The 26783-nt window shown below is 60.1% G+C and overlaps 1 protein-coding gene and 1 non-coding gene across 5 annotated transcripts in view; one reads left to right on the forward strand and one right to left on the reverse strand.

The window, feature by feature from the left end:
- Positions 1-791: 791 nt before the first annotated feature.
- TRNAG-UCC (transfer RNA glycine (anticodon UCC)) lies at positions 792-863 on the reverse strand. Its single transcript has one exon. It is a non-coding gene; the product is annotated as a tRNA-Gly (tRNA).
- Positions 864-1179: 316 nt separating this feature from the next.
- The window catches only part of DPP9 (dipeptidyl peptidase 9), a 39451-nt gene continuing 13847 nt past the window's right edge, over positions 1180-26783 (forward strand). For all 4 annotated transcript variants that reach the window (XM_087425692.1, XM_087425691.1, XM_087425693.1 and 1 more), the window contains exons 1-14: positions 1180-1272; positions 3235-3287; positions 5390-5479; positions 8933-9186; positions 13896-14008; positions 15220-15393; positions 15464-15632; positions 16374-16487; positions 19116-19244; positions 20299-20360; positions 22001-22101; positions 23615-23792; positions 24006-24168; positions 26607-26686. In XM_087425692.1, coding sequence (XP_087281818.1) covers positions 5424-5479; positions 8933-9186; positions 13896-14008; positions 15220-15393; positions 15464-15632; positions 16374-16487; positions 19116-19244; positions 20299-20360; positions 22001-22101; positions 23615-23792; positions 24006-24168; positions 26607-26686 — 1593 coding nt within the window. In that variant the 5' untranslated portion in view covers positions 1180-1272; positions 3235-3287; positions 5390-5423. The remainder of the gene's footprint in view (positions 1273-3234; positions 3288-5389; positions 5480-8932; positions 9187-13895; positions 14009-15219; positions 15394-15463; positions 15633-16373; positions 16488-19115; positions 19245-20298; positions 20361-22000; positions 22102-23614; positions 23793-24005; positions 24169-26606; positions 26687-26783) is intronic.

Genomic DNA, 26783 nt, shown 5'->3' on the forward strand with positions numbered 1-26783 from the left:
GGCTTTTTTTTTCTTCTTCCCTTCCAAATTTCCTGCATCTAGGGTGCACACAATAGAAGTCCTTAATAGAAAGTTCTTGTAGCAAGTGGTTTGGGCTGAAGCAACAAGGTAAATATCTGTAGACACTTAGGTGGGATTTTAGATAAGGATTCTATGTGTAAGACGAATTAATGAAACGTTGGATTCAGGATGGGTTTGGGAGCAGTTTCTGTCTTGGATTGTTTTAATAGAAAGTGTGTCGATGATAAAGTAACAAAGATTGTGTGTGTGTGTGTGTGTGTGTGTGTGTGTGTGTGTGTTGATTGAATATTTTCTTCTGTATCTTAATCCTTCCAGCTTCCCCTGCGTCAAGCAGAGTGATGGGTATTCAGACACAGCGAAAATCATCTTGGCTGACCGCAGTCATATAATGTTTATTTCAGGAGCTACAATGTAACAACTTTTGTAACATTGTTTACCTATTAAAGTCCCAAGAGTTACCACCTTCACCAGCTTCCTCAGTGCAGCGGTTAGCACGTGTGCTTCAGACCCGAAAGGTCCTCGGTTCAGTTCTGGCGAAAACGTGCTCGTAGTAAAATTTTAAAACATTTCAAAGTGACTGTAATGGAAATTCTTGTTCCGTGCTTTTGTTCTTATTCCTGCTGTTTTTTTTAGAAATTATTATGGAATTTTAAAAGTTATTTCAAAGTAATAGAAATTCTAGCTCGATGATTTGACTAGAAAATTTTAAAAAGAGGTAAAACAAAAACGGAAACTGCGGTTGAGGAAAAAGGAGAAACCACCATCTCGTCTGCGTTGGCCGGGAATCGAACCCGGGTCAACTGCTTGGAAGGCAGCTATGCTAACCACTATACCACCAACGCTCCGACAACCCAGCGTTTCTCCAGGCACCTTTAATAGAAGTATCATGGGCCTGGCTGGGCGATACCAAATCTCGCGGGGGTGTCTGCCCCTCAGCGTCCCCCTCCGCCCGGGAGACGCCGCCCCTGGGACGTTCCACCCCGCGGGCTGCGAGGGCCTTGCCCGCGCGTCGCCCCCCAGAGCCGCGGGCGCTTTGGTTCCGGCCGGGCGGTGGCCAATCCCAGGCCGCCTCCTGGGCCGCTCGACTTCCGGGTCAAAGGGGCCCGAGCCGCCGGGTCCCCAGTGTCCGCCGCCCCTGCCGTCCCCGCGCCCGCTACTTCCGGGGCCGCAGTCCCGGGCATGGAGCCGCGAGCGTGAGGCGCCGCCGGCCCCGGGACGCCCTGCCCAGCCCGGCCGCAGCCCCGAGCCCCGGTGAGCAGCGCCCGCGCGCCCCGTGCCGCCTCGGCCGCGACCCTGCACCCGCCACTGACCCGCCCTGCTCGGCCCCGACCCCGGGCCCGCCATCGAGAGGCCTCCCCGGCGCCCGCCGGCCCCGCCTCGGGTTCCGCTTCGCCCCGGCCCCTCCTCCGCGGCCCCGGCCGCCCTTCGGCCTCTCCCCACGGCTCCCGGGCTGCCCGAGCCACCCTTCCGGGGGGCGCAGGGACGCCCTCCCTCCCTGCAGGCCCCGGAGGTCCCCTCCTCTCCCCTCTCCCTCCACGACGGCACAGGCCCCTCCCGGGCCGCGTGCTGCCCCCCCTTCTCCCAGCCTCCCCCCAGGCCTGTCCAGCCTCCCCGCCTTTTCCCAGCCTCCCCCAAGGCCGGTCCAGCCTCCCCTTCTCCCAGCCCCCCCTTTCTCCCAGCCTCCCCCAGGCCTGTCCAGCCCCCTCCTTCTCCCAGCACCCCCTTTCTCCCAGCCTCCCCCAGGCCTGTCCAGCCCCCTTCTCCCAACCTCCCCCAGGCCTGTCCAGCCCCCTTCTCCCAACCTCCCTCCAGGCCTGTGCAGCCCCCTTCTCCCAGCCTCCCCCAGGCCGGTGCAGCCTCCCCGCCTTTCCCAGCCTCCCCCAGGCCGGTCCAGCCTCCCCTTCTCCCAGCGCCCCCTTCTCCCAGCCTCCCCCAGGCCTGTCCAGCCCCTCCTTCTCCCAGCCCCCTTTCTCCCAGCCTCCCCTTCTCCCAGCCTCCCCCAGGCCTGTCCAGCCCCCTTCTCCCAGCCTCCCCCAGGCCTGTCCAGCCCCCTTCTCCCAGCCTCCCCCAGGCCTGTGCAGCCTCCCCTTCTCCCAGCCTCCCCCAGGCCGGTGCAGCCTCCTGCCTTTTCCCAGCCTCCCCCGCCCCAGGCCGGTCCAGCCTCCCCTTCTCCCAGCCCCCCCTTCTCCCAGCCTCCCCCAGGCCTGTCCAGCCCCCTCCTTCTCCCAGCCCCCTTTCTCCCAGCCTCCCCTTCTCCCAGCCTCCCCCAGGCCTGTCCAGCCCCCTTCTCCCAACCTCCCCCAGGCCTGTCCAGCCCCCTTCTCCCAACCTCCTCCAGGCCTGTCCAGCCCCCTTCTCCCAGCCTCCCCCAGGCCTGTCCAGCCCCCTTCTCCCAGCCTCCCCCAGGCCTGTGCAGCCCCCTTCTCCCAGCCTCCCCCAGGCCGGTGCAGCCTCCCCGCCTTTTCCCAGCCTCCCCCAGGCCGGTCCAGCCTCCCCTTCTCCCAGCCCCCTTCTCCCAGCCTCTCCCCCAGGCTTGTCCAGCCCCCTTCTCCCAACCTCTCCTCCAGGCCTGTCCAGCCCCTTCTCCCAGCCCCCACTTTCTCCCAGCCTCCCCCAGGCCTGTCCAGCCCCCTTCTCCCAACCTCCCCTCCAGGCCTGTCCAGCCCCCCCGTTCTCCCAGCCCCCCTTTCTCCCAGCCTCTCTCCCGGGCCTGTCCAGCCCCCTCTCCCAACCTCCCCCAGGCCTGTGCAGCCCCCGCTTCTCCCAGCCTCCCCCCCAGGCCTGTGCAGCCCCCCACTTCTTCCCATGCAGCCTGAGACCAGCCTTGACACTTCCCCATCCGCGCTGCTGCTGAGCCATCAGAGGTGGCCCGTCCCCTTCCCCCCGCCCCCCCACGGTGAGGAAGTCACTTGCTTGTCTCCTTGGCCAGACCCTGCCTGCTTTCTAAGAGCCCAGGAGGCGTGCACTGGGGGCCCCAGTCCCTGCAGTGGCCCGCCTGGGTCCCGGGGTATTCGGGCCCCGTGGGAAGACTTTCCTCCCAGCTGCGGTTCAGGGCACGCAGACAGCGCCCCGGGGGCTGTCAGGTGTGGCTGGAATTACCCAGGTAGAGAGAATCAGGCCCGAGAATCAGGACTCAGGATCGGAAGGAGAGAAAGTGGTTAGCCAGTCCCTCCCTTAACCCGCCTGCGTTAATGACACGTTTCCTCTGTCAAGGTCTGTGTCCCATGCCCGCGGCAGAAATGGAGGCTTTCTGGACCCTTTAGAAGGTTGGTTGTGCCGGGGATGGGGTGGCCGGGAAGGCTGGAGGGTGGGCTGATGGGATTCATTTGCTGGGCCTGGGGTGGGGGGAGAGTTGGCAGGAAGTGGTTTTCCACAATCCTGGGGTCACTGCCTTCAGGGACAGTTGGCTGGGACCCAGGCCAGTGGCTGCAGCTTTGTGTGCTGTTGCTGGAGACTTCTCTTTCCACCCAGTGTCCCCCTCCAACTGCCTGGGGCTCCGTCAGCAAATGGTGGTGGATTCTGGCTCTGAAAGGGACTTTCATCCAGTTCTCTCTCGCACGTGATTTTAAATAACTTGTATAGTTGACGGTGTCAGCTGTCATGTAGTTTCTGTTATGTCAGGTACTTTACCTGTGTCATCTCATTTAATTCTCACTGGAGCCCTAAGTGTAGCTACTGCAGTCCCATTTTATAGCTGGGGAAATGGAGGCACAGAGAAGTTAAGTGGCTTCCCCAAGGTCACACAGCCCAGAAGGGGCAGAGCCGGGATTTGAACCCGTATCTCTCTGAGAGCAGAGCCCACTGATTTCACCCCTGGACTGAGAGTGAAGCTAGTCCTTCTTTATGGGGACATTTTGCTTCACCTCTTCCGTGTGATCTCTGTCCTGTGACCGGGGGCTGCTATCTTTTTTTTTAAGCCTCTGGGCACCTGCCCATCCTGGGGCCTGGCTGGCAAGAAGGTGGTTGCCGACCAAACCAGGGGTCCCTTTGACGTCAGATAGCGTTCAAGCGAGAACAGGGACTCGTTCACTCAACCTGAAATGTTTGTTGAGCGCTTTCTGTGTGCCAGGCACGGCCCTGGGCCCAGGGATAGAGCAGGAACAGGACGGCGGTGGGCCTGCCCCCGTGGGCTGAGAGCCCAGTGAGGAGGGCTCGCTCCCCCAGCCTCGTCCCTGGTGGTATTTGGGGTCGGATCATTCTCTGCAGTGGCGTTGGGGCCGTCCTGTGTATTGTGGGACGCTCTGCAGCATCCCTGGTCTCCACCAGCCAGATGCGGGCAGGCTGCCTTCCAGTCGTGTCAACCGAACATGTGCCCTGGGGGGGCAGATGGTCCCTGGGTGAGACCCCCTGGGTTAGGGGATGCCGTTAACCCCCAAGAAACTCTGCATCCTTATCATCTGACTGCTGAGGTCCAGGATGCTGCCCACGTTTAAATATACAAACTGAGTGGGAGAGAGAGAGGAAGGACTCACAGATGCTGGGGGTCACCCTGGTGTCCACCGTCTGACCCTCAGGAACTTATTCAGGTGTCTACCGTGAGCGGGGATCAAACTCAGTTTTTTTTGCTTGATACCGAGTGTGGAGTTTCTCCCCCTCGGCACTGTGGATGCTCAGGCCGGGTAGTCCTCTGGGAGGGGGGGCCGTCCTGGGTGCTGGGGGGGTGGGTCGAGCAGCATCCCTGGCCCCACCCACTTGATGCCAGCAGCACACCCGGTGTGACAAGCACAGATGTCCCAGACATGGCCCAGTGTCCCCTGGGGGGCAGAATCGCCCCCATTGAGAGGCACTGTCCTAGGGTGAGTGCTGTGCAGAAAGACGTGGTGCTGAGGTGGGGGTGACAAGGTAGCAACTTCGGATTGAGTGCCGGGAACACCTCTGAAGAGGAGCTGTCAGGACCTGAAGGATAAGAGGGAGCAAGTCATACAGGAAGCAGGAAAGGCGCCCCGGGCAGAGGGACCGGCAAGTGCAAAGGCCCTGTGGTGGGAAGGAGTCCCTGCGTTTCGGGGAGAGTCAGGCCAGTGTGGCTGCAGATCGTGGTCCAGGGCAGAGGGAGAAGGTGAGGTCGGGAGGGCCGTCAGAGCAGCCACAGCGGGGAGTTGGGGAGTGTTCCGTGTTTGGCAGGTGCCCGCAGGTGGCGTCCCCGGAGTCATTGGAAGCGCCCATCCTCTCAGGGACCTCGCCTTGGGAGAACCGCCCGATTTCTGGCGGATGCCGGGCACCGTCTTGGATTTCAGGGCAAGGCCTGAACTATCCTCTGCGTCAGGACGCCCTGGGCGTTGGGCGGCCCCAGAATGGGGCGGGGAGAAGGGGGCGCGCGCTCGCCCTCCCCGGCCGCCCAGGGCTGCAGCTCTGCGGTCTCTCCCCGCAGGCCCCCCGCCCTCCTGAGGTCAGCCGAGCGGTTCATGCGGAAGGCTAAGAGGCTGCGTCTGGACAACGAGAGCGCAGAGAGTCGGAGAAGGTGGGCACGGCCTCGGGAGCACGGAATTGCCAGCCGAGCCTTAGGTCTGGGAAGACACCGCCCCCCACCCCCGTTTCTGCGTTTCCCCGGGGCACGGTCCTGGCTGTTCCGCGTGAGGAGGCCGCGTGGGCTAGGGCCGGGTTTAGGAGCCAGGGCACGTTTGACATCGAGACTGGACCATTCCCTGCAGGGGGTGGGGCGTCCTATGCACTGTGGGGGGCTGAGCCACATCCCTGGGTTCCACCCACTTGATGCCAGTAGCACCCCCCAATCGTGACAACCACAAATGTCCCCGTCGTCGCCCAGTGTCCCCTGGGGGCAGAGTCTCCCCCAGGTGAGAACTGCTGGCCTGCTGGTTAGGATGTGGGCTTTGGGACCCACAGCCTTGGGCTCCCCTCCCCTTCCTCGTGGGGTGACATTGGGCGGGCCACTTGACCCCTCTGAGCCCACTTTCCAGTCCCCCAAGCGGGATGACCCCAGAACTCCCCCTGCACAGTTACGAAGAGGATGAAACATGATTATCCATGCCAGACCAGGTGCTGGGTCAGTTCCACGTCTGGGGCCCAGCACGAGATGCAGAGCCCAGAGGAAGTCCTCCGCCGAGCTGACCTCTCTCGGCATCAGCTCTCTGACGCGCTTAGGCTCACCTGCTGCAGCGAGCATGAGCGATCGGAGAGGCAGGAAGGGAATCAGAGAAGGTTCTGGAAGCCAGAGTGATGTTAAGCGCCGTGATTCATTCCCCAGACGCAGGCTCTGGAAGCAGGCGGTGCACATGTCTGGTGGGTGAATGCATCGGGTGTCTGTTAGTGACGGCGACCCGAGTCACCCCTCTCACACGTGTAAAGCCCTGGGGGGCACAGGCCGCCCTGCGAGCTGCCTCTGAGGCTGGTCGTAAGTGTAGACAGGGCCGGGGGTGGCCCTCGTAGGGCAGCGGGGCCCTGCTGTCTCCCGGGAACCTGCACCTGCGGGGACACGGCCAGTGTCCTGAGGGCCACGCTGAGGCCTTTCCTCCCTCCGGAGTGTGACGAGCGCCTGCCCCTCACCGCCACCTGCCTGCGTCTCCCTTCCTTCTCGTGGATCACTCTGGTCACCTGAACTCGCCCAGACCTGCAGGCAGCGCTGAGAATCCAGTTTCTCCCACGTGGGTTTCTGGCGGGTGCTCGGGGGGCGGTGGTCCCGGCTCTTGGAGCCCCAGCCCGGACAGAGGTCACAGGGCTCCCGTGGGGCTTTGACAGTGACCACACCGCGAGGTCCCGCGCTGTTTGCTGTGGCGTCACGGGCTGCGCGGCGTCCAACCAATTGGCAGAAGGAACGCGTAGGTGGACCTGGCCTAAGTGGCTTGGAATCCGCTTTCATTTCTCCAGCTGTGTAAACCCTCCACCCAGAAGCCTGGCACAGGGTGCTGCTGGGCGCCAAGCGGCCCGCACGGGCTTGCCTCGCCTCCCGTCCACCGGCTCCTCCGTCCCAGCCTCTCTGCCGTCGGGGCCCGCCCTCCGGGGAGGCGAGGGGCAGCGGAGCGCCAGGGGGTAGCACCAAGCCTTAGCCTCTCGGGAGCTCAGGCTGCCCGGCCACATCTAGAAGATTCCTAGAAGTTTCTCCCAATGTTCCATTTCATTTCTCCTCTCCTGGATCGTCTCTTTGCTCCTTGGGCTCTGTGCAGCGATCGGAGGCAAGGCTGTTTCTGTTGTTCTTTGCTGTAGAAAGAAACCTCCTGGTTTTCTGAGTGTCTGCCAGGCTCTTAGTACGGGGGTCCTCTGGGAGCCCTGGAGGTCACGGTCTGTTTTTCTGCCGCCGGCGAGGCTTGAATTGTGGTAGGAGAGTTTTGGGGGTGGTTGGGCCGGTTCGAGGAGTTCCCCTATCCTGGTTGTCTGGGCTTCTTGCCAACAGCACTTGGGGCCGCCAGGGTTCCGGAGTGCTCAGCCGGGCCTGGCCCCGACTGGGGGCTCACAGTGGATGCCCAGAAGCCATCGGCACTGTTCTCGTGGCTCTCTCTCTCTCCCTTGCTTCTCGAAGCAGGCAGGGGTCCTTTCTCCTACAGTGGGGTCTCCTATGGGCAAGAGGCCAAGCTTTCTAGAAACGGGAAGGCACCTGTGTGAAAGGGGTGCACCTTGTGTATCTAAAGCCCTCGGCCCGTGCCATCCCAGCCCGCGGGTGCCGCAGTAGCTTCAGCTCCCACTTCTGACAAGTGAGCACCGGCTGCCACCAGCAAAGCCTCTAATCCCAGGGGACAGAGTCACTGAGGCCTTCAGCCGTCTGCCGCCCACGGAGGAAGGCGAGCCCGGCCTCGCTCGTGTTGGCTGGCCTCAGAACCGGGTCACCATGGCCGTGTTTAGATTTCCCTAAAGCAAATATTTGCCAGGCCAGTCCAGTCTGGTCAAGAAGTGTACTCAGCGGTGAGAGTGGGAGAGCGGAGGGGTGGGCGCCGTGGCGCGGCCGCAGCTGTCCTGGAGTGGGAGGAGGGAGCAGGCCGGCCTCCGAGGGAAAGGTGCGCCTCCTGCTTCCCACCTGGGGTTCCCACTGCTGTCGGCCTGCTCCTCTGAGCTCCTCCAGGGAGGGATGGGAATTGCCCCTGCTGGACAGCAAGCTGACAGCACAGGGGATGACGTTGGGGGTTTAATTCCCTGTGCTCAGGCCTCTGCATGTGGGCGAGCGTGTCTCCCAGGGGCTTTAATGAGAGGGAGTCATCCCACGGTTGTCTGTGGAAAGCCCACTGTGTGCCAGGGACCACGTGAGGTTCTGGGGACACCACTGTGAATGGAACAGGCATGGGGGAGACAGGCGATCAATGAATAACCATTGTGATGAATGCTCTGAGGGCGGGGGCCACCACACAGTGTGGGAAAGATGAGCGGAGAGACCAGCTTCGATACGGATGGTCGTAGAAGGTTTCTGAGGGCCTGACAAATGTTTAAGCTGAGATCTGATTGGAAGTTTGTCGAGCAAAGAGAGCGAAAAAGTGTTCCAGGCAGGAGGGAAAGCACGTGCAAAGGCCCTGGGGTGGGAAGGAGTCTGGCTTGTTTGAGGAGCCGAGAGAAGGCCAGTTTGGCCAGGACGTGGTGATGAAAGGGGATGAGGTTCCAGAACCTGGCAGGGGTCAGAGAACAGAGAGACTTGAAGGCCGTGATGAGGTCTGGTTTTCACCCTACGGGCTGTGGAAAACCCGGGAAGGGTTGTAAGTGATGGTGTCAGATTTGCAATGGATGTACAAAGTTGCGTTGAGGAGGAGTTCCAATCATTCAGCCAAGAGGTGACGGCTTGGATCTTAGAAGGGTTTGCGGTGTCAGAGAGAAGTGAGAGAATTCGAGGAACATTTAGCGGGCTGGGGAAGGTTGCACGGGGGTGGGGCTCATCTGAGAGAACCAGAGCGTCTGAGGAGGGGGCAGCTTGTAAGTGGAACTCGGGTACCACCCCCTTCTCACCGTCTTCCCGCCCCATATCCCTTCCTCCTCACAGCTTCTCGCTGAATTCTGAGGGGGCCGAGAGGATGGCCAGCGGGACGCCGACGCCCGAGCGGGGCGACGCGGTGGAGATGGAGGACCCGGCCTCCCGCTTCCAGGTGCAGAAGCACTCGTGGGACGGGCTCCGGAGCATCATCCATGGCAGCCGCAAGAACTCGGGCCTCATCATCAACAAGGCTCCACACGACTTCCAGTTTGTGCAGAAGACAGACGAGTCCGGCCCCCACTCGCATCGCCTCTACTACCTGGGTAAGCCCCCGCGCTCCCTCGGGCCCAGCGGGCTGCTCTGGACCGGGCCAGCATCTCTGGGACAGCTGTGACTAAGTCCTCTGGTTCCCAGAGGTCACTGGTCCTGTTAGTTGAAGGTCCAGAGGATGAGCCCAGCCCTGGCTGAGCTGTCCCAGGAGGCCATGCCACCCACAGGGGACTTCTGCTCACAGTGAAGGTCGGGGGCAAAAGTTTACCCGGGGGGTCAGGTACACTGGGGAGTGGGGCAGAGGGCAGTCCCGCCCCGTCTGTGCCGTCGTTCTCAGGCTGTTTTCAGTCCTGGGCAGCTGGGCCCGCCCCTGAGCCGCTGCCCGGCCACCTGGGCTGGGCTCGTGAACAATAAGACTCCTCCAGCAGCGGAGTGGCAAGCAACTCCAGTAGGCGGTCGCTGTGGCGTGATGTGTTAAGAAGGATCCTGAGGCTCAAGCAAAGGCACCACGATTGCATAAATGCGTGTGCCGACAACAGAGAGTAGCCTGCCCCACACCTGCTGTCCCTGCCCCAGATCCCCGGATAAGCGTGTTAATTGCTCCTCACTTCCTCCTCCGGGTGTGTGCCTCGTAAGCAGCCCTTCAACGCTGTCAGCAGTGGCCGGGCCCTGTGGGAGCCTTCAGGGCATGGCTTAGGCCTCATGCTCACTGCAGCCTCAGCAGCTGGGCCAGGATCTGGCTCCGTCCTGACAGGTGGACAGTCACTACCTGTGGAGCGAATGAATGATGCCCCCCTTTACCGAGGGTCTTACAGGGCAGGAGGGAGTGTGTTCCTTTGAAAGCGGCGTGACGTGATTGGTGACCCAATCTCAGCCCTCTCGACCTCCACGTCATTGTCTGTGTCCCCAGCCCCTGGGGCCGTGCCTGCACCTGGGCAGGCCCTCAGTCCACACTGGAGTGAATGACACAACAAATGAGTGAAGGTCGTCCCTGCTGGAGGCTGAGCCCGTGCTAACGACCATGACAGTGCCCGAGATGGGCGCCAGGTGGCTAGCCCCTCTTCATAGAGACACACGCGGAAACCAGGTGGTGGCTTGGCCAGCACGGCATTAGAAAGAGGAACGATCTAGAACAGGGCCGGCAAGCGACGGCCATGTGTTTTTGGAAATCTTGTTTTACTGGCGCCCGGCCACGCCTGTATCTGTTTACGCGCCATCTACGGCTGCTTTCAGTTTGCAGCAGAGGTCATGTGGCCGACCAAGCCGAAAATATTCACTATCTAGCCCTTTACAGAAAAAGATTGCCAACCCCAGCCTGGGGGAGATAGGACTCATGTGTTCAAGTTTCCTTTAGCCAAGGGAGAGCTGGCTCTTGGACTAAAAGCGGCTAAGACCTATGGACTGTGGTGACTGTTGCCTCTTTTTTCCTGTGGCTCCGTGACTTCCCAAGCCCTTTCTCCCAACACAGCCTTCGGCCACTCGCTCAAGTTCAGGTTGCCGCCCCATCAAGGTATTTTTATGAGTTCCCTATGGTTGGTAGGTGACAAGTCACCAGTGACCTGGTGGCTTGAAACAACCGATATTTAGTGTCTCACAGTTCTGGAGACCAGAAGGCCGAAATCCAGGTGTCGGTAGGGTCACGCTCCCTCCGGAGGCTCTTGGGGAGAATCGGGTCCCGGCATCTTCCAGCTTCTGGGGCCGCCGGCAGCCCCGGGCTTGTGGCCGCATCCCTCCCATCTCTGCCTTCCTTATAAGGACACGTGATTACATTTAGGACCCACCAGGGCTGTGGACCTGGCAGAGACCCCAAAACATTCCTAGAACAGCCCAGAGCCGGGCTGCCTCTTTCGGGGTGATGTTGCTCCCCCTGGAGCTGGTCCAGTCTCCATCACCCAAAACCCTGGGGGTTCCATTGACCTCACTTCAGGTCTGAGTTCTTGGGGCAGGCCTCCCCGGAGTCCCCGAGTGTTTGTAGTACTCCTTTGCGCTAGCCCAGCACCCGGGCGAAGGCTGGCAGCCAGCAGACGTGTGTGGGCTGAACAGAAGGGGCCTCCGGGGGTGAGGCCCAGCCTGCCACTCTAAGCGTGCAACCCGTCCCCTCTGCTCTCCCTGGGACCCCTGCCTCCTCGGCGGCACCCGGCTTGCCGTTTGGGGCATGTGAGCCAGTCAGCGGCCCCTCGGGGAAGGCTCTTGAGTGTGCGTGATGAAGCCTAATGAAAACAAGACGGGGCAGAGAAGGGAATGTGCCGGCTTGTGCTGCCAGGAAGACAGGAGGCCGCGGCTCAGGTTCCTGGGCTCGGACAGCAGCGTCAGGAAACCGTCCCCGTCTCGGCTCTCCTGCCCCGTGTGGATTGGCTTCCCGCCACTGCAGATGAGCCTCGTGTTGCACAGCGGGGTGCAGGGCCCTGGACCGCTCTGGGAGGCCCTTAGAGGGGAAAGCGAGACCTCTGTCCTGTGTCCAGATCCAGGGTCACATGCCTTGCAGGCCAGTCCCCGAGGCCGCGGCGCACGGGGGTGGAAACGGCGCTTGCACAGGCCTGGGCCATCTGCCACGCCAGCGGGGGTGGGGGTACTGTCCCCAAAGATGGGGCGGGGCTGGTCAGAGAGGGCAGGACAGAGGCAGCGAGGGCAGAGTCAGCGGCTGTCGTCAGCCATCTCAGGGCTCTGCCTCTCACGCCGACTGTCACTGTCACAGGTGCCAAGGGCAGCTTATCAAGGGAGTGTGCTGGCTGGGGCTGTGTGGTGTCATGACTTATTAATCAGCCGGGGGCGGGGGGGATGGCTCCCATGTCCTTGGCAAGGCCACGCTGTCAACTTCCTGTTTGGGAAGCCCAGGCTCTCCCAGAGAGCCCCGCGGGCAGGGTCTGTCCGGAACACACGCCACTCCATCCAGAACGGCCACCTGCTCCCTGCCAGCCTTCCACAGTGCCCCAGACGCTTTTTTTTAAATTGAGATGTAATTCACATCCCATGAAATTCACTCCTTTAAAAGTGGACAACTCAGTGGTTTTTAGTATATTCCTGTTTAGTATATATTGTGCAACCATCACCACGATGTAATTCCAGAACATTCCATCCCCCCAAAAGAAATCCCGTCCCCATCAGAAGTCACTCCCCACCCCTTCTCCCAGCCCCTGGCAACCACTATTCCACTTTCCTGTCTCTGGATTTGCCTGTTGTGGACGTTTCATAGAAGTGGAATCACACACCACGTGATTCCCGTCCCCACTTGTCGTGTGAACTTGAGAAGGAAGAAGGCCCTGTGGGCGGCCTGGAGGGGCAGTTTCGTGTCTGTGCCTCTAGCTGGGAATGAGTCGGACCGCGGCGGCTTAGAGAGTCCTTCGAGATCAAACTGTGAGCGTTCCCTCCCGCACATCTGAATTAATTTTGCATTGTTCCTAAATCCGTCTTCCAAGGAAACCTTATTGAGCTAATATTTTTCTTTAATTACACTCTTCTTTTACTAACTATACTTCACAAGCAAACTTAAGTGGAAAACCTGAGTGGCTTGTCATAACGAGGAGCTACCTGTGAAGATAACTGTGAACAGAACAGATAGTTATCCGCTCTGGCTCCGCAGGCACCGAGCTCGGGGTCCCCCGGTCACTCTTAGAAGGGAGAGCCCGTACGAGGAGTCCCAAAAGGGGGCAAGGTCCCAGTCGAGTCTTCCTCCTGGAGAAACTCAGGACTCGGGGGCTCAGAGAGGGCCCCGTGCTCTCTGTGACCTGTTGTTAGCCCACGGCACGTTCCTGGGCCGACGCAGGACACCCCGCCTGCTGCTGGAGGCTGGCACCCTGGGGGCGCACTGACCGGTCCCCTGGCTCGTTGCACAGACGGCAGCTTATGGGAGAGAGTTTTCTGCTTCTGCCGCTGACTTTATTAACAATAGTACCGTCATCCATCGAGTTGGAGACACTACCAGCGGGAAGATACGCCCTGATTTTATTTGGCACTAAGAACACGACAGCACTTGCGACAGTAAGATGCATCTCAGCCTCAGAGATGTAAGAATGTGGAAACCTGCAGCTCACTGTGAGAGCTGCTGATGCCCCTTGAGTGGCAGCGCGGGCGTCGTGCCGAGGGCTTCCTATTTCTTACCTCATTGAATCCATGGGCTCCTTAGGAGGCAACTACTGTCCTCTTAGAGGGAAGGTTAGATTAATCAGGGGTTCCCAGTCGGGACACTAGGCCTTGGCTGGGGACATCTGTGGCTGTCACACTGGGGGTGCTCCTGCATCGAGTGAGTGGGGGCCAGGGGTGCTGCTCAAGCCCCCACAGCCCCCAGGACATCCCCACAGAAGTGTCCCGGGCCCATGTCTGCAGTGCCCAGGGAAGAAACGCTGGGTTAGGTACCCATTTCCCAGTTCCTTTTCAGGCATTTGCCCTAATCCTGGATTAATTCTTGGCCTTCGCAAAAGCCTGAAGAGAAGGAAGCTCAGGGCCGGAGCCTTACCTGTTGAGAGCAGGGTGTCACGCATTTCTTCTCTTCTCCCTGGGCTCTTTCTTCCATCCTTTAAGCCAAGATGCTCGGTGCAGGCATCGCAGAGGTGGGAGACTCTGCCACGGCTGCTGACGCACGAGAACGCGGGTCCGTAGCTTCTCTGGGGAGGGGCGGCCACCCGCCTGGCAGGGTGATGTCAAAGCTGAAGGAACCGGCTGGGCTCAGCCACGGGAGCCAGAGTCGTGGCCCGAAACCCCGCCCGAGACCCTGTCCCCGTCCTGAGCAAAGTCCCCCATTCTGTTTTCCTCTCTTCCCCCCTAGGGATGCCCTATGGCAGCCGAGAGAACTCCCTCCTCTACTCGGAGATCCCCAGGAAGATCCGGAAGGAGGCCTTGCTGCTGCTGTCTTGGAAGCAGATGCTCGATCATTTCCAGGTGAGCCGCACGGGCCGGGCCCTGCCCCGCCGCTGCGCGAGGGCGGCGGGCACAAGGCCGCGTCACCCGGCCGCACGCGAGTTCTGTGCCCTAACCCCCGAGGCGCCCCAGCCCGCCACCTGCTTAACGCAGACCCCGCAGAGAAGAGCGTCCAGCTCTGGACCCCTGCGCGGCGTGGCCCGCCCTCCTCCCCAGTCTATGCTCCAGCCCCAGCGCGTAGGCTTCTGATGAGAACTATCAGAAGCATCTCTTCCTTTGAAACACCTCACCAAAGACCTGGAGTTAGCCTGGACGAGGCCCTTTTATGGAGACATAGCCAATAACGTCATCCACAGTGGCTCTCTTCTGGGGAGAAGATGGCGAGTGAGGGCCGCGAGTGCCTTTTGCTTTGGTTTATTTTTGGTTGTAAGAGAAATAATAATAATACTGGAGTAGGGGGGAGGGGGATGACGTGACACTCTGAATTTCTCCATGCCAACACGGTGGCTGTCCCTTACAGTCCTCACGCCAACCAGCTCACATGGATGTAGCTTTCGTCGCAGCGTGGGGGTGATTTTGTTTTGGATTCTGTCTTTATAAATGTATTACCATTCCTCCAAATCTCTATGTTGTCTTCAGAATGCTCCTCGGGAGGGCTGCGAGCTGTCCACAGTAGTTTACCTGCCCGGTCCCCCTCCCCGCCCAGGGTCACGTCTGGGTCGTCGGGTGGTCCTGAATTTGCCCTACCCCCCGCTCATGCAGAAAGTGGGACGTGTGGCATTGGGGGCTTCAGACTGAATGTCCTCAGAAGTGGGTTGTGAGTGGGCAGGAGGGAGGGTCTGTAGGATTGGCGTTGGGACCAGGGACGCACGCTGTGGCGGTGTCCCTCTGGGCCCCGTCTGCCTTGGAGAGAGTCCGTAGGGAATTGTGGGCGCAGGCGAGTCCCGAGGCGGGGCTGAGGGGAGGAGCTCCGGGCGAGCCCCAGAAACTGCTACCCCAGGCCCGCTGGGCACCCTCGCGGCCTCCAGGCACGGCCCCCTCTGGCCACCGGGTCGGGGCTCCGCCACCCGGTCTGCCTTCCAGCACGGCTCTGCTTGTCAGAAAGTTCTCTGGCGTGGACCGAGGTCGGGTGGTCAGGTTTCTCCTGGGAACGCACAGCCAAGGGTCTGTGCCCAGGGTGCCAGGGCCTCCAGCTGATGAGCCGGCCCGTCCCCGTCCCCGTGTGTCCCCAGGCCACGCCCCACCATGGGGTCTACTCGCGGGAGGAGGAGCTGCTGCGGGAGCGGAAGCGCCTGGGCGTCTTCGGCATCACGTCCTACGACTTCCACAGCGAGAGCGGCCTGTTCCTCTTCCAGGCCAGCAACAGCCTCTTCCACTGCCGCGACGGGGGCAAGAACGGCTTCATGGTGAGCCCCGGGCCCTGGCGGGGGCGGGCGCGCGGGGTCCTGCCCCCCTGAGCCGGCTCTCTGTTCCCAGGTGTCCCCCATGAAGCCGCTGGAGATCAAGACCCAGTGTGCGGGGCCCCGGATGGACCCCAAGATCTGCCGAGCCGACCCCGCCTTCTTTTCCTTCGTCAACAACAGCGACCTGTGGGTCGCCAACCTGGAGACGGGCGAGGAGCGGCGGCTGACTTTCTGCCACAGAGGTGAGGCTGCCCCGGGCCCCTGCGGGCTTGACGGGGTGGGCGGGGGCCTGCACCCCTGGGTGTAGTCTGTTGGCTGGGCTGGGCCAGCGCTTCCTGTGGACGGCCGTCATAGCCGCAGGCCCAGCTTCTAGAAAGGTCGCCACCCCCGCTGCACTCCCCCCACTGCCTAGCACCTTCCTGGACCCTGCTCTCACTGGTCACCCGCCCTCGGCCTTCCACTGGCTCGCAGGAAGGCCAGCCACCTGGTGTGTGGTTTTTCTCTGCGAGGATTGGCCCGGCCACAGTGGCCCGGCCTCCCCCTCCAGGCCCTTGTTCCCCTCTTCTGCTCTCCTGTCTGACTCCATCAGGGCAAACTCAGATCTCACCTGCTCCCCGGGTTTTCCCGCACACCCCTGCTCGCCAGAAGTGACCTGACCTTCTGCAGGTGTCAGCAGGCTCTGCCAGTCCTGGTCTCGGATCATGGACTCCTGCCTGCCCCATCTTGCCCCACAGCCCTGGTGCCCTCTCTCTAAACCTGAGCTGCTCAGCCGGGGCAGCTCTGACACTGGCCGTGTCCAGAGACATCTGGGTGGGGGAGCTTCTGGCATCGAGTGGGTGGGGGCCAGGGATGCTGCTCCACCCCCCACAGTGCCTAGGGTCACCCCCCAGAGAGAACGCTCTGGCCCCAAAAGTCAGCAGCCTGGGGAAGGAGCCCTGCTCTGCACTCGACTCCTCACCTCTCCCCCGGCTCTCCCGCTCCAGGCTTATCCAATGTCCTCGACGACCCCAGATCCGCAGGCGTAGCGACCTTCGTCATCCAGGAAGAATTCGACCGCTTCACCGGCTACTGGTGGTGCCCCACAGCCTCCTGGGAGGGTAGGTCCCTTTCCATTTCATGAAACGCGTTTGCACACACTCCTTTGATTAACAGAATCACAGTTGCCTTTCTGCTCTTTGCTCTATTCTTTTAAAATGAACCTCAGCAACCTTTCTGTCAGTACCAGCATCTCAGTCGGTTTGGGCTGCTCTAACAGAATTTCTCAAACCCGGTGGCTTATAAACACCAGACAACAGTTTCTTTCTCACGGTTCTGGAAGCGCAGTGCAAAATCAGCACCCCACGGTCCACGGGCCGGCCCCAGCCGGGAGAATGGTCCTGCCCCACGTCCACAGTGCTGAATATCAAAAATCCTGCTGTATGGGCCGGCTCCGTGGCTTAGCGGTTGAGTGCGCGCGCTCTGATGCTGGCGGCCCGGGTTCGGATCCCGGGCGCGCCCCGAGGCACCACTTCTCCGTCCAACGTGAGGCCGAGTCCCACGTACAGCAACTAGAAGGATGTGAACCTATGACATACAACTATCTACTGGGGCTTTGGGGGGAAAAAACTGAATAAATAAAATCTTAAAAAAAAAAAAAAAAAAAAAATCCTGCTGTAGAGAAAATTCCCAGCTGTAATAAAGCTGAATTGAAGCTACAGGCATCTGAAATCTTGATGGAATTTGCCAAGGATTTATGAGAGAAGCCAGATCAGCGGGTCCTTCCGTATCTGTTTCTCTGCCCTGTGCATGGGGTGGGAGCATCTTATTCCCCGCTCCCGTATTCAGTCAAGCAGAATCGTCTTCTAAGCGTCTGGGAGTTGTTTCCTGGGATGCGCTGGTAGTGTCAGACCCTCTGCCGCAGGAGCAACCGTGGGACCCAGGTCTCCTTGTTTATAGGCCCCGGGCCAAGGTTTCCCGGGCCCCGGGGCTTGGGCGTGGACCAGGCCTCTGCTGCTAAGTGGTTTCTCCAGCGCCTGAGCCCTGACTTCTGTGTGTTTCAGAAGAGCACATGGCAACAAGAGCAAGCTTTCTGGGGGAGCTCCCTGACCTCTCCTGCTGTCTGGGCCGGGTCTTGAACCACCGCAATGCCGGGTGTGCCCCAGTGCTCTGTGTCTCTGGGATTGGACCCCAGATCAGGAATCAGGGTCCGGGGTTGGGTCCTTCAGCCTGTGGCTTCCTGCGGGCCTGACAGAAGGGACCATCCCACGCTTCGATTTCTCGGTCTGTAAGATGAGATTGTTGGCTAAGGTGAAGGTCTCCCCCCTCGGCCCTGTGGACGTCGAGGGGGGCCTCCATTCTCTGAGGGCCGTCCTGGGCCCTGTGGGGCCCTGAGCAGCGCCCTGGCCCCACCGTCTCCATGTGTCACCTGAGTCGTGACAACCACAGACGGCTCCCGGCATCGCCACGTGTCCCCAGGGGCCACAGAATGGCCCCGGGTGAGATCCACTGGCCTAGATGACGTCAGAGTTGCTAACTCTGGTGTTCTGTAGCGGCTCAAAAACCCCTTTAATACAGCCCCCCAAGTGCCGCGGCCAGAGAGGTGCGTATCCCCCGTGGTGCGGCGCCCTGCGGCCGCCTCGGGAGCTACTTGCACGGACCGTGCCAACCCAAGAGGGTCCTTCCTGGCCGACAGACTCAGAGCCCCAGGATGATCCATGCCCTGGACTTGAGTTTGAGCCGCGATGCGGCCAGCCGCATACCACGTGGCCTCAGGCCAGCCACTCCGCCCCTGGGGCCTTAGCGCTCCCCCTAAAGCAGGTGTGGTGACATCAGCCTGCAGGCAGCTGGGGCTTGGCGGAGGTCTGCGGTGGGGATGGTTCTGGGAATGTCGCTGGTCAGTCTGTAGTGCATCTTAGGTGAGGGCACAGGAAACAGCAGGTCGGGACCCTTCTCAGCGGCCGAGGAAGGAAAGGGCTTGTTCAGGAAGGAACGGCCGTGTGACGTTCCTGTGACGTCAGCATCGCCAGTCACCACGCTCCTTTCCAGGCTGTCGCCACCCGGTGATTCGCTGATTTCTCATAGCGATGTTTAGTGTAACCCTTCTAGAGCCATGCCCGTGGGTGAGTTTGCTCGGGTGGCCGTAACGAAGTCCCACAGACCAGGGGCTTAAACAACAGGCGTTTCTTTCCTCCCAGTGCTGGAGGCTGGAAGTCCAAGATGAACGTGTGGGCAGGGCTGGTTCCCTCGGAAGCCTCTCTCCTTGGTGTGAAGATGGCCGTCTCCTCCCTCTGTCCTCACGTGGTCTCCCCTCTGTGTCCTCGTCTCCTCTTCTTAGAAGGACACCAGTCATGTTGGATCAGGGCCCACCCTAGTGACCTCATGTTACCCTAATCACCTCTGTAAAGACTCATCTCCAAATGCAGCCACGTTCTGAGCTCCTGGGGTTAGGGATTCAGCATAGAAATCCAGCAGGGACGGTTCAGCCCGGAACATCCCAGATGGCGTCCTTGCCGTTTTGTGCTGGGGACAGCTGAGTTCTCGTGCCAATTGTACAGTGAGGAAACTGAGGACATGAGAGGAGAGGTGACTGGCTGCAGGTGTGGTGAACAGCAGAGCTGGGGTTCCACCCCCAGGGTCACGCTCTTGTCTGGCTCAGCGTGGCAGAGCGGAGTGCCCCTGCGTGCAGGAGGGGGTGGGGTCGCGGCGGGGACCCCGGCCCCCTCAGCAGCCTCCCTGCCCCCTCCCAGGTTCAGAAGGCCACAAGACGCTGCGAATCCTCTACGAGGAGGTGGATGAGTCCGAGGTGGAGATCATCCACGTGCCCTCCCCTGCACTAGAAGAAAGGAAGACGGACTCCTACCGATACCCCAGGACAGGTGAGTGCCCAGGGCAGGTGAGGGCAGCCGGGCTGTGGCCTGAGGTCTCATAGAGCAAGGCGTACACCAGCCAGGCCGGGCCCACAGGCCCCGGGGAGGCAGGCTGGGCACAGGAGCAACAGCAGGGCCCCGCCACCATCCGTGGTGGCCAGTCTTCTGCCTCGGGGCCGGAGAGAGGCAGTGGGGGCCCGCGGGCCCTATCCATGGCCTTGTGAGAATACAGACTCAAGTCTGCCCCATTTCTCAGGAGAAGCTAGAAATCCAGGCTCATCTGAGATAGCTCCCAGTTCTTAAACGTCGCTGAAATTATCTGGAAATAGTAAGCCACAAAAATACTCATGCAGGTCTTCAGGCCTCCCGCTTGTGACTTCTGTGGAAGCACATAGAAGAATCACTTTTGCTAACACAGTGAGCACTGCCACGTGCTGTGCCCGGTGGAGCCTTCCCAGAGGACGTCTCCAGTGCCGGGGCAATGAGGAAAGTCAGTCTTTTCCCCCGTTTCACGATGAGAAAGTGAGACTCAGAGACGTCACCTGGCCTGGGGTGCGAGGGCCAGAGCTGAGACGTGGTAGAAATTACTGGAGCCTGAACCGACCCCCACCTCCGGGAAGTGTGCTGCCTGCCTTCCCAAGGCTGGGGCCCCGCCATGTCTCGTGGTTTGTGCCGCCTTCCTGCGTCCTTAGTGGTTTTGTTACGATGTGTGCCGTCTTCACAGCCAGCTTTCAAGCGCTCCAAGGGCCGGGACAGCGTCTTCCTCCTGTCTGTGTCCCTCCCCGGCCCCCCACCAGTGCAGGGTCTGGGTTATGTCCTTAAACCGTAAAGAAAGACGGTGTCACGTCTGAGTCAGGAGTAAGGTCCTGCCCGAGGGACTTTGTGCCTGGACCAGAGAGGGTGACGTGTCCGCGGAGAGACCTTTGGACGCCCTTCCTCCCCCACCCCCCACGCCCGTTGTGTCACCTTGTGGTGGGCGTCACCCCATGGCCTCTGCCCCACACACCTGCTTTTGACCCACGTGTGCGACACCGGCCCACTCACCTTGCTCTCATTTCTGCAGGCAGCAAGAATCCCAAGATCGCCTTGAAACTGGCTGAGTTTCAGACGGATAGTCAGGGCAAGGTGAGAGTGGCTGGGGAAGCTTCCAGATGAGGAGGGGCCGGGGTGTGTGGGGAGACAGGTGGACGGTTGGGCGGCACCAGCAGGCCGCTCGCCCCCTTCCCGGGGGCAGGCGCTCCCTTGGCCAGCTGAACCCGAAAACATACTGCCTGGAGTGCTGGCTTCCCTGCTGCCCCCCGTCGCTCTGAGCCTCAGCCTGTCAAGTGAAGAGTGGGGGGTCCACCCTCACCTGCCTCCAGATGGTCGTGAGGCACAAGGGGGCGAGGCCAGTGGGCAGCTTCGAGCAGAGGTCCCGCAGGAATCGGGGCCGTGGGGCCCTCTCGGGCTTCCCCACAGAGGTCACGTGAAGGTCCAGACCTCTCTTCGAGCTTCCAGAAGAGAGAGCTCCATGGGGCAGTCGTCTGAGGGACCCGGACCTCAAACTGGGCTGTTCCCCTGCCCAGCATTTTGGGCAGATCCTCACCTATTGCTTCACCAGACCCATCAGTGTCCAGATCTTTCTCTCTCTCACCTGGTCAGCATCGAGGACAAGGGTCTTCATCACCCAGGGGGTCGTTGCTCAGGCCCTCACAGCCAGGAGGGCAGTGGCCGAGAAGGGAGCTGGCCGTGGGGGCGCCAGGTGTCAAAGGGAAACACCCCACTCATCAGAGGTTAGAGACTCAGACAAGCCAAGGAACCTGTGTGTAGTTTTGCCAAAACGTCTTTCTGTGTAATGTTCCAGAAAAAAGCAAAGCATGAGGTGAAATACACTTATTTCTCTAATTCAGGGGTTGGTTTTTGTTTGGGGCATGATTAGGCCCTGACCAAACCCCTTCTTCACTCATGACCAGAACATTCTGGCAGCTTTGACAGGGATCTGCCGTAAGCGGCCTTGCTGAGCTCCCCCAGCTGTTTGGCATGGTTCCTGGCCCTGTCCAGCGAGCAGGGTCCTGTGGTGGGCGTGAGGCATGCCCACTGAACAGGCAGCCAGGGGATGTGGGAGTGGTGGCCCACACGGGTATGGGGCGTGCTGAGGCCCTGCCTGCCTTTCTCCCCTCAGTCCCTCTGGGCAGATGCTGTGCCAGCCCCATTTAGGCTCGAGGAAGCTGCGGCGTCCAGAGGCTGTGTCTTGCCCAAGGCCACTTGGCTCTGCCTTGACAGCCCAGACCAGAACTCTCAGTTTCCAGCTGACAGGCTGCCCTAACAGAGTACCACAGACTGGGCGGTGTAAACTAGAGAAGGTTATTCTCTCCCAGTTCTGGAGGCGGGAAGTCAGAAATCAAGGTGCTGGCCGGGCTGGTTCCTTCTGAGGCTGTGAGGGAAGGATCTGTTCCAGGCCTCTCTCCTTGGCTTGTAGATGGCCGTCTCCTTGTGTCTCGTCACAAGACATTCTCTCCCTGGGTGGTGTCCCTGTGCACATCTCCCCCTTTTATAAGGACACCGGGGACACCAGTCCTCCTGGATGGGGCCCACCCTACTCCAGTACAACCTCATCTTAGCTGATTTCACCTACAACCGCCCTGTCTCCAAATAAGGGCGCTCTCTGAGGTAGTGGGAGTCATGACTTCAACATCCGGACTTGGGGGAACACAGTGGGCCCGACAGTGGCCTGGGCAGTGTGTGGTCAGGCCGGAGTGTGACCAAGTCTGCTTTCTTTCCTTTAGATCGTCTCGACCCAGGAGAAGGAGCTGGTGCAGCCCTTCAGCACGCTCTTCCCAAAAGTGGAGTACATCGCCAGGGCCGGCTGGACCCGGGACGGAAAATAGTGAGTGTCCCCGTCGGGCGTGATCCGGGCAACGCACACTCGGGGCCCAGGGACCCTGGGTGGTGAGAAACACAGCGTCACCAGATAGAGGGGGGCCCCTGCTGCCCACATGAAGGACAGAAATCTCTAAATCAGGGCCCCCAGCCACCGCCCGCGAGCCAAGTCCAGCACGCTGCCAATCTTTGTGTGGCCTAGGAGCCAAAAACGGCTTTTATGGTTTTAAATGATTGAGAGGAAAAACCCAAAGAAGGATGATATTCTGTCACACATGAACATGATGTGAAGTCCGCATTTCAGCATCCAGGAGTAGTACAGTTTCGTTGGCACGCGGCCGTGCACAGCAGACTCGTTTGTTTCCGGCTCATCCGTGGCCGTTTTTGTGCTACGACTGCAGCGTTGGGTAGTTTCGAACAAAACTGTGTGGCCCACGAAGCCGAGATATTTACTCGCTGAGCCCTTTACAGAAAAAGGTGCTTCCTGCTCTCCAGACGCTCGCCAGGCCCCTTCCCCACGGAGACAGCCAGGCTCAGCTCAGCGCCGTGGGCGGGCCACAGGCTCACGCCCGGCTCTCATATCTGCACAAGGTTCTGCTCTGATCTGGCTTTCGTGTTTCTGTCAAGGTGCTGCTTTCCACTTGTAGTACCGACAGGTCTCCATTTAAAATACATTTAAGGGCCGGCCCCGTGGGTTAGCGGTTAAGTGCGCGCGCTCCGCTGCTGGCGGCCCGGGTTCGGATCCCGGGCGCGCACTGACGCACCGCTTCTCCGGCCATGCTGAGGCCACGTCCCACATGCAGCAACTAGAAGGATGTGTAGCTGTGACATCCAACTATCTACTGGGGCTTTGGGGGGAAAAAGGAGGAGGATTGGCAATAGATGTTAGCTCAGAGCCGGTCTTCCTCAGCAAAAAGAAGAGGATTAGCACGGATGTTAGCTCAGGGCTGATCTTCCTCACACAAAAAAAATAGTAATAATACATTTAAGTTAAAAAATTGTCCGTTTCGGGCCGGCCCTGGTGGCATAGTGGTTAAGTTTGGCACGCTCTGCTTTGGCAGCCTGGGTTCGGATCCTGGGCACGGACCTACACCACTGGTCTATTAGTGGCCATGCTGTGGCGGTGGCCCACGTAAAAAATGAAAAAAGAGGAGGATTAGCAACGGTTGCTAGCTCAGGGCAAATTTTCCTCAGCAAAACAAAAACAAAAACATTTTCTATATTGAGCAAAATATGAAATGAAACGAAAGGATAGTACGCGTGGGCTGAGGATCTGGCAGAAATCGTGAAGTTTGCAAGACGCTGTTCTAAGACTTAATGACGTGGGACGTTTCCAGAACAATCAGATGATGGAGTTCTGGTGTCCCTCCTGTCTCCCCCGAGTGCACTGCCAGCCAGGACAGCTTTGTGTGCTGCGGGGTTACTTGTCACTGTAGGTGAAGTCGGCAAAGGGGGCCGTCCGTCACCTGGCTTGCCTCCGACGGCCCCTGAGGCCCGGCTCCTCTCTCCTGCCCTCTCAGTGCCTGGGCCATGTTCCTGGACCGGCCCCAGCAGCGGCTCCAGCTGGTCCTCCTCCCCCCGGCCCTGTTCATCCCCACCACCGAGAACGAGGAACAACGGGCCGCCTTCGCCAAAGCCGTGTCCAGGGATGTGCAGCCGTACGTGGTGTACGAGGAGGTCACCGACGTGTGGATCAACGTAAGGGCAGGGGCGGGGGCACGGGGTGTGCAGGCTGAGTGGGCCCCCGTGTGGAGAGGCGAGCTCGGGCAAGAGGGGAGAGAGCCCGCGAGGTTTGCCCTCCACCTGAGCCCGGCCAGCTGCCAGAGCCTCACCCTCCTCGGTGGGGCGGGGCAGGGCCCCAAGTTCTTGCCCCCCACCTTCTGACGAGTCTTCTCTCTTCTGCCCGGACAGGTTCATGACATCTTCTATCCCTTCCCCCAATCAGAGGGAGATGACGAGCTCTGCTTCATCCGCGCCAACGAATGCAAAACCGGCTTCTGCCACCTGTACAAGGTCACCGCCATTCTCAAGCCCAGAGGCTACGACTGGACCGAGCCCTTCAGCCCCGGGGAAGGTGAGTGAAGCCTGACTCAGGCCTTGCCCATCGAGTCATCCATCTGTGACTCAGTGCACTGTTTGTTCCCTGACTCCTTCCTGTGACCATGACCGGGCACGCCCCACGAGGGAGGGGCACAGATGAGTAAGACACCAGCCCTTCCCACACATCATTCACACTCTGGATGCCAGGCCCTTCGCACACCAGGGGTCGGAAAACTATAGCCCGCAGGTCAAATCCGGCCCAGCACCTAGTTTTATAAATAAAGTTTTATTGGCATGTGGTCACGCCCATTCATTTACGTATCATCTGTGGCTGTTTTCATGCCACAACAGCAGAGTTGAGTGGTGTGATAGGAACTGTATGTCTCACAAAGCTGAAAATATTTGCTGTGTGGCCCTTTATGGGAAAAGTGCCAACCCCTGCTCTTGGTGCTAGGAATATTGTTGTAGAAAGAGGAAAGGAAAACCCTGCTCTAGTGTAGGAGACAGGCAGTATTCCCCGAACAAGGAAAGAGGCTGTGTCGGGAGGGATGATCATGGCGGAGGGAAATGCAGCAGGATGAGAGGGTAGAGAGGGAGGGGCTTTCTTTTTAGAATGGGAGATCAGGAGGACATCTCTGGATAATCTGCCATGGAGCAGAGACCTGGACGAGGTGGCAGAGGCAGCCACACAGAGCCCTCCAGGCTGCGGGAGCAGCCTGTGCAAAGGTCCTGGGGCAGGATCAGGCCTGGTGTGTTGGAGGAACAGGGAGGAGGCCGTGTGGCTGGAGCAGAGGGAGCGAGGGGGAGAGAGGGAGGAGGGAGGGCAGGGAGGGGACGGGGTAGGCTGTGCAGGGCCGTGTGGGCCATGGGAGGACTTGGGCGTCGGCCATCGATCTTACTTCGGTTTAAATGATTCCTGTGGTTGTTTTGTGGAGCATAGCCTGAAAGGTGAGGAGAGGTGACAGGACCAGGGTCATGGCCGCGAGTGAGCTGCCCTGGGTAGATTTGATTTGGGACATACTTTGAATTGTCAGCGTTTTGCTTTTCGGTTTGTCTGTCTGTCTGGCTTACCCATCACCGCCCAACGCTGGGAGGTTGCACTTGGAAAATCCTCGTTTCCGCCTCTGGAAATGGGTAGGCTGAGAGCGGGATTTTGCCTGGTGGTTGTCGGGTGGAACTTGCAACAGGTGCCCCTCGGGGGGCCTCCTGCCTCCGCGGTGGGCCCACCCGGTTTCCCATCCGCCCTGCCAGGGGGCCTGCCTGCATCCCCAGCTCGCTCTTCTTGTCACGTGGCTCCCACCTGCTCGATGGCAGTTGAACAGATGAGAAGGCGAGACCCCAGTCACTTGGGAGCAGGAAGAATGAGTTCCTGAGAGGGCGCCCGGGAAGTGGGAGGGAAGTCAGGAGCCTGGGGGACGGGGTGAGGGCCGGGGACCGTGCTGGCGCTCGCAGGAGGAGGGGTCTTCCCACAAGGTGGCTTTCGCAGCAGAGGGTCCTACAAGAGACGGCCGGGCAGGTGTCGGCGGGACCGTCTCGGCCGTGAGGAGCGTGGGCTTGAATCCCGAGGGCCGAAGAGACTCGGGCGAGAGGGAGTGGAGAGCTCAGAGGAGGTGCAGCGAGGCAGGGGGCCAGCCAGGCTGAGCCATCGTCAGGCCTCACGGGGGCGCAGCAGGAGAATTGGGGGGCACGCCCGGCCTAGGATGCAGAGGCTGTAGGCCGGCAGTTGGTGAATCGGTGGGGGCGCGCCCAAGAGGGGCCGTGTACAGTTCAGCTCCCACCCCGCACACTCCTCCGTGGGCCTGACAAGAGAACGGGCATCAGCAAAGGTTTGAATGAGCAGGAAGCCAGGCGTGTGCAGCCTCCACATGAGGGAGGGACACGGGAGGAGCGTCCCTCCCTCCCAGATCATGATGGGACCGTCGCTCGGCCCCTGTCTCTGCACCAGAAGCTTCTGTCTGCCCACGCTCTAGTATTTGTGCACAGGGCACTTGTCTCTCCCTGGATAAACGTTTACCAAAGTTGGCTTTAGACCCGAAAGAATACAAAAGAAGCATTAGCCATCGCTCGTGAGCTGTCTCAATAAGTTTCTAACACGTTTTAATCAAGATCTGGTTCTCCAAAATCCCAACCTGTCCTAAGAGGTCACCAGTCCAGGGCCTGGAGGGTGGCGGTTTGACCCGCACAGGGTTCTAGAATTGGGCACTTCTGATGAAAATGCAGATTCCTGGTTTGTTTTGGGTAATGCTGGGCCCACCGTCAACGTGATGGGAACTCTGCCCACAGCCCCCTAGGCCAGTGTGGTGCGTCTGCCCTGTCTCAGGCTCAGCCCACCGCCCTCCCATCGACCACCTGGCCTGGGACGCGTGGGCTCCATGGCAAGTTTGCTTTGGTGGAGTTTGGCCTGGGTGCCTTGGGATCCCCGTCACAGCTTCCCGGATCCCCCTTCACCTCTTTTCCTTTGCTTACTTCCAGATGAATTTAAATGCCCCATCAAGGAGGAGATCGCGCTGACCAGCGGTGACTGGGAGGTTTTGGCAAGGCACGGCTCCAAGGTACTAGAGTCTCCATGCACAGTAGTAAATGCACACGTGCACACACACACATGCGGACACACACACGCATGCACACTCCAGCCCCCTTCCAGATCCC

The sequence above is a fragment of the Ceratotherium simum genome, chromosome 39 (genome assembly GCF_057802395.1).
Source record: "Ceratotherium simum simum isolate JZ-2026a chromosome 39, ASM5780239v1, whole genome shotgun sequence".
In the NCBI taxonomy this organism is placed as follows: domain Eukaryota; kingdom Metazoa; phylum Chordata; class Mammalia; order Perissodactyla; family Rhinocerotidae; genus Ceratotherium; species Ceratotherium simum.